At 55.4% G+C, this 6,000-nt stretch overlaps 1 protein-coding gene across 1 annotated transcript in view; it reads right to left on the bottom strand.

Annotated features, from left to right (window-relative positions):
* P3H1 (prolyl 3-hydroxylase 1) overlaps positions 1-5,350 on the bottom strand; it is a 71,338-nt gene extending 65,988 nt beyond the window's left edge. The window contains exon 1 of the mRNA XM_073603376.1: positions 4,876-5,350. Coding sequence (XP_073459477.1) covers positions 4,876-5,349 — 474 coding nt within the window. The 5' untranslated portion in view covers position 5,350. The remainder of the gene's footprint in view (positions 1-4,875) is intronic.
* Between the last annotated feature and the right edge of the window lie 650 nt (positions 5,351-6,000).

The following is a 6,000-nucleotide window of genomic DNA, read 5'->3' on the forward strand; positions in this document are numbered from 1 at the left end:
CATCATCATCATCATCATCATCATCATCATCATCATCCAGTGTCAGGCACATAGGGAATGCAGGGAGTCGGGGGAAGTGAGATCTCGCTGCAGTGAGACATTCCTGGGAGAAGTGACGGAGGATTCCCCACCTCACTACGTGGCATTGCACTGATGGGGGAGGGAAGTCTGAAGATGCAGCCAGCGTTCTCTTCTACAACTCCACAACTCTGCAATCACAGCTGTGTGACCTCCGCACACCTGGGCCATCACCGCCCGCTACACCCGAGCGAGACAAGCAGCAGATCCACTGCCATGGCAGTCTGGGACTTCTTGTCCTCCCAGAACTGACCAATCACAGATCTGATGATGATGTGCAAAAACAAAAGTTCCATTCAACAGGCAAAGCACATCACTAGAGTCATGAATCTATAGAAGTTTGTGTACTGGTGACCCCACACACACACAAAGATCTGATCACACCATTCTTAAAGGAAAAAAAAAAAAAATTAACAGACAATGTGATGGAATCTATAAATTACTGAAAATACACATACTGCGCCAATCAATCTGAGCAAAGCGGATCAATTATAGAATTATTCTGATCAGTCTGGATCAAAAACAAAAAGTGGATCAATAGTAGAACAATATGACTTGATCTTCTGATCATACTTTTCTCCTAAAACAGTAAATTGATCCGCAATAGGATTGTATATAAAATCGCTGTGTATGGCCAGCGCCAGCATAATCCTGGACTACGACTCCACCGGATTCTCTGGGATCAGCTGCACAGTGATCTGCTGCCTATCCCCCCCCCCCCCGTGATCCATGTATTGCTGGGAGTTGTTCTATATCAGCTGCATTGTGATCTGCTGCCTATCCCCCCCCCCACCGTGATCTGTGATTGCTGGGAGTTGTAGTGAACGGGCAATGGAAGCAGAGACCACACTGACTGTCAGATTAAAGCGCACCATCCTTCTTCAGTATGTCTGCAGTCATGCCTGAGGCCCCTTTCACACTTGTGCGACACTTCCTGCAACTTTGGACATCAGAGTTACATGACAAGTCGCACCCCATGATTGCCATTCATATCTGTGCGACTTCAAGTCACACCAACTTCAAAAAAGTGCCTGTACTACTTTGGTCTGACTTTGATGTGAGTTGAGGTCCATAGACCTCAAGTTTACACAGGCATTTCCTGAAATCGCAGCAAAATCGCATCCGTGAAATAGCGGCAAAAATCACAGCAAAAATCGCATGACTTTCAAGTCGTGGCAGTGTGGAAGGGGCCTTACTGTCCACAGTTTCCTTAAAGAAGTACAGCCAAAGCTCATACGGCTGTACTCTTCTTATGGATCACAGGAGTGCACTTCATTCTGTACTCCTGTAACCCGACAGTGGGCTGATGTCACACAGCCGGTCCAGGCTCAGGCAAGATCGCGACAATAAAGTCCGGATCTGCCCACAATCCTGGACCGGCACCTGGCTAAGCCTCTCAGCAAACCGCTGAGAGCCTGAGCCAGCCGCTCCCACCCCCCTCCACAGCCCAGCGATCCAATGTCACCCCGCTGGATGTCCTCCTGCCTGGTTTCAATAGGCGGCTGAATGAGGACATCCAGCAGGGTGACAACGCTGCTGGTGATTGGGAGGTGGTGGCTCAGCGTGGTCACCGGGGAGGAAAGTTTTTGTAAGAGATTATTGGAACAAAAAGGATTTTCTTAAAAGAGAAGTTTGAGGATTTTTTTTATTTTATGAGCTCATTTCAATGGGCTGCTAAATGCGTGGGAGCGTGCAAAAAGTATTGCAGGTGCAACTTTTAATATTACACCCTCAACAAACTGCACAGTACTGTGCACTTCGGAGGTTGCAAGAGGTGCCAAGAGCAGGCGCCCAGCACAGTTACCGTCCAACCAAAAGCTCCCGATCGCTCCTTGTGATTGGGAGTTTTTGGATCATGTGCCAATCACGGCGGTCATGTGGTGGTCTTAAACCCCGCCCTACCTCTCGGTGTCAGAAAAATCTTAAAGGGCCAGGAGATGCCAAGAGGTTAAACCCCCCTCCCCTCCCCGGGGGGGGGGGGGGGGGGGGGGGGTTAATTAGTACTTAACCCCTTCGTACCTGTTCTGCTCAGTGAATTGTCATTGTCCCGCATCAAAAAAAAAAAAAAGCGTTTCACGTCGTCATCTTTTTTGTGATGTCATCAGGGGACACTTTTTGGATTCCCGGGGAGCGTCATCAGGGGGCCGGCAGCCAAAATGAGACCGAGAGACAGCCGGCCCCCTGATGACGCTCCCCGGGAATCCAAATAGTCTGCTGCAGATTTAGTGAAAGTGTCCCTTATGCGGTCTTCACACCTGATTGCGAGCATCACGCGACAAATCACAACGCTCAACGCTGTTGCCCAAAAGCGTCAAGCACAGAACGATGCGAATGCAGCGTTGATTTACCCTGCGACGCCATTCGCAAACATGTCCCGCAGCGATTTGAAACCGTGAGCGGAATCGCTGCACTTCTGGCTGCGATCAGGTGTAAAGCAGCCTAAAAGTGGCGCAGCCTGCACCAAATCTATGGCAAGAACTTCTTATTTAAATTGGACGCACCCTGCGCCACTTTTAGAATGCAGGCGAGACACTTGGAGCCAGCTTCTCAGGAGTCAGTCTTTATTACCTCCACTTCGGTAAGATGCGGACCGCCGGTATTTTCATTTTAAATGCGCCACAAAGTCAGAGAGCCACTATATGAATTTGGTGCACAAATTGCTGTCGGAAACGGAAGTGTTGCATGAATTAGAGGGATTGGCACCAGAAAAAGGGGCGCAGCCAAGGTCCCCCGAGGTCTCCTGGGATGTGACGCAGGTATCCTGGGAGACCTGGGATGCGGGGCGTCATCTTTGCCTAAGGGCGCTAGAAAAAAAAAAAAAAAAAGAGGGTACCCCTACATATTTGGGGAGTACAAGAACATGAGGGTACAGAACTGAGTAAAGGTACACTTTAAAAGAGGCATAATGAAAGACCTGCTGAAAAAGAGGCTGTCCGAGTATGGAGCATGCAGAGTGATGATGGGGGGTATCGGGGACCCCTGGCTGTATTGATGATGGGGGGGGGGGGGTATCGGGGGGGACGACCCCTGGCTGTACTGATGATGGGGGGGGGTATCGGGGGGGCCCCTGGCTGTACTGATGATGGGGGGGTATCGGGGGGGCCCCTGGCTGTACTGATGATGGGGGGGTTTCGGGGGGGGGGGCCCTGGCTGTACTGATGATGGGGGGGGTATCGGGGGGGGGGCCCTAGCTGTACTGATGATGGGGGGGGTATCGGGGGGGGGCCCCTGGTTGTACTGATGATGGGGGGGTATTGGGGGCCCCTGGTTGTACTGATGATGGGGGGGTATTGGGGGCCCCTGGTTGTACTGATGATGGGGGGGTATTGGGGGCCCCTGGTTGTACTGATGATGGGGGGGTATTGGGGGCCCCTGGTTGTACTGATGATGGGGGGGTATTGGGGGCCCCTGGTTGTACTGATGATGGGGGGGTATTGGGGGCCCCTGGTTGTACTGATGATGGGGGGGTATTGGGGGCCCCTGGTTGTACTGATGATGGGGGGGTATTGGGGGCCCCTGGTTGTACTGATGATGGGGGGGTATTGGGGGCCCCTGGTTGTACTGATGATGGGGGGGTATTGGGGGCCCCTGGTTGTACTGATGATGGGGGGGGGTATTGGGGGCCCCTGGTTGTACTGATGATGGGGGGGTATTGGGGGCCCCTGGTTGTACTGATGATGGGGGGGTATTGGGGGCCCCTGGTTGTACTGATGATGGGGGGGTATTGGGGGCCCCTGGTTGTACTGATGATGGGGGGGTATTGGGGGCCCCTGGTTGTACTGATGATGGGGGGGTATTGGGGGCCCCTGGTTGTACTGATGATGGGGGGGTATTGGGGGCCCCTGGTTGTACTGATGATGGGGGGGTATTGGGGGCCCCTGGTTGTACTGATGATGGGGGGGTATTGGGGGCCCCTGGTTGTACTGATGATGGGGGGGTATTGGGGGCCCCTGGTTGTACTGATGATGGGGGGGGATCGGGGGGCCCCTGGTTGTACTGATGATTGGGGGGGTATCAGGGGGGGACCCCTGGTTGTACTGATGATGGGGGGGGTATTGGGGGCCCCTGGCTGTATTGATGATGGGGGGGGATCGGGGGGCCCCTGGTTGTACTGATGGGGGGGTATTGGGGGCCCCTGGTTGTACTGATGATGGGGGGGTATTGGGGGCCCCTGGTTGTACTGATGATGGGGGGGTATTGGGGGCCCCTGGTTGTACTGATGATGGGGGGGTATTGGGGGCCCCTGGTTGTACTGATGATGGGGGGGTATTGGGGGCCCCTGGTTGTACTGATGATGGGGGGGTATTGGGGGCCCCTGGTTGTACTGATGATGGGGGGGTATTGGGGGCCCCTGGTTGTACTGATGATGGGGGGTATTGGGGGCCCCTGGTTGTACTGATGATGGGGGGGGATCGGGGGGCCCCTGGTTGTACTGATGATTGGGGGGGTATCAGGGGGGGACCCCTGGTTGTACTGATGATGGGGGGTATTGGGGGGCCCCTGGCTGTACTGATGATGGGGGGGGGGATCGGGGGGCCCCTGGTTGTACTGATGGGGGGGTATTGGGGGCCCCTGGTTGTACTGATGATGGGGGGGTATTGGGGGCCCCTGGTTGTACTGATGATGGGGGGGTATTGGGGGCCCCTGGATGTACTGATGATGGGGGGGTATTGGGGGCCCCTGGTTGTACTGATGATGGGGGGGGATCGGGGGGCCCCTGGTTGTACTGATGATGGGGGGGGATCGGGGGGCCCCTGGTTGTACTGATGGGGGGGTATTGGGGGCCCCTGGCTGTACCTTGAAGTAGGCCACCTGGAGGTAGTTGTAGGGACTCCTCTTCCTGAACTCCAGCTCCAGCTCTTCCCCGATCACATAGCGCACAGCCGGGGCTCCGATCCGCTCCTCCTCACACCGGCGCAAACATGCCGCCCGCTCCAGCACCCTCTGGAAGAAGCTCAGGTCCTGCACGACCCCCGCCTCCCGGGGCTGTCCCGACAAGTCTCCGGCGGAGGCGCACTGCACGCTGCAGGAGATGCGGTACCGGCGGACCAGATCCCGGTTCCGCAGCGCCTTCTCCATGTTCAGGATGACGGAGGGCCAGTCGGATCGGTAATACGCCTCCACCCCGTTATCGTACAGGAAGTCATAGGGCTCCAGGGGGGTGGCCAGCGGGTCCCCCACCGCCAGGAGGACAAGAAGAACCCCGGAGAAGAGCGCACAGACCGCCATCACCACCGTACTGCCAGCACAGCCACTGACACGCCCCCGCATACACCACTCCCACTTCGCATTCTTTCCCCGCAGACCTGATCCGCCCACAGGCTGTACAATAACACGCCCCCTCATAGACCACTCCCACGCTGCATTCTTTCCCCGCGGGCCGATCCGCCCACAGGCTCTACAATGACACGCCCCCTCATAGACCACTCCCATCCTGAATTCGTTCCCCGCTGACCTGACAGGCTCTACAATGCCACGCCCACAGCTCCCAGACTCGGCTGGTCCACGCTGTCACTAAACAGCTAACCACGCCCGTCAATGTAACCACGCCCCTCTGCATTCTAATTAGAGCTTACTTATTACTACTCCTACCCTGCACTCTTTCATCGTTTCCCACAGCCTCTGTAATAACACGCCCTAAGTGTTTAAACACGCCCACAGCTCCAAAGACTCGAGGGCAGTCCACGCTGCTACTAGTTACCTAACACGCCCTCTTATAGACCACTCCCACACTGCATTCTTTCCACGGCGACCTGATCCGCCCACAGGCTCTACAATGACACGCCCTACGAGTGCAAACACGCCCACATCGCCAGGACTCAAGTCTCGTCCACGCTGCTACTAATTATCTAACCACGCCCCCAGTCTAACCACGCCCTCTGTCTTCTAATTCTAGTTTCCTACTTTTTATTGCAGAAGCTG

The sequence above is a fragment of the Aquarana catesbeiana genome, linkage group LG10 (assembly GCF_042186555.1).
Source record: "Aquarana catesbeiana isolate 2022-GZ linkage group LG10, ASM4218655v1, whole genome shotgun sequence".
NCBI classification, from domain to species: Eukaryota; Metazoa; Chordata; class Amphibia; order Anura; family Ranidae; genus Aquarana; species Aquarana catesbeiana.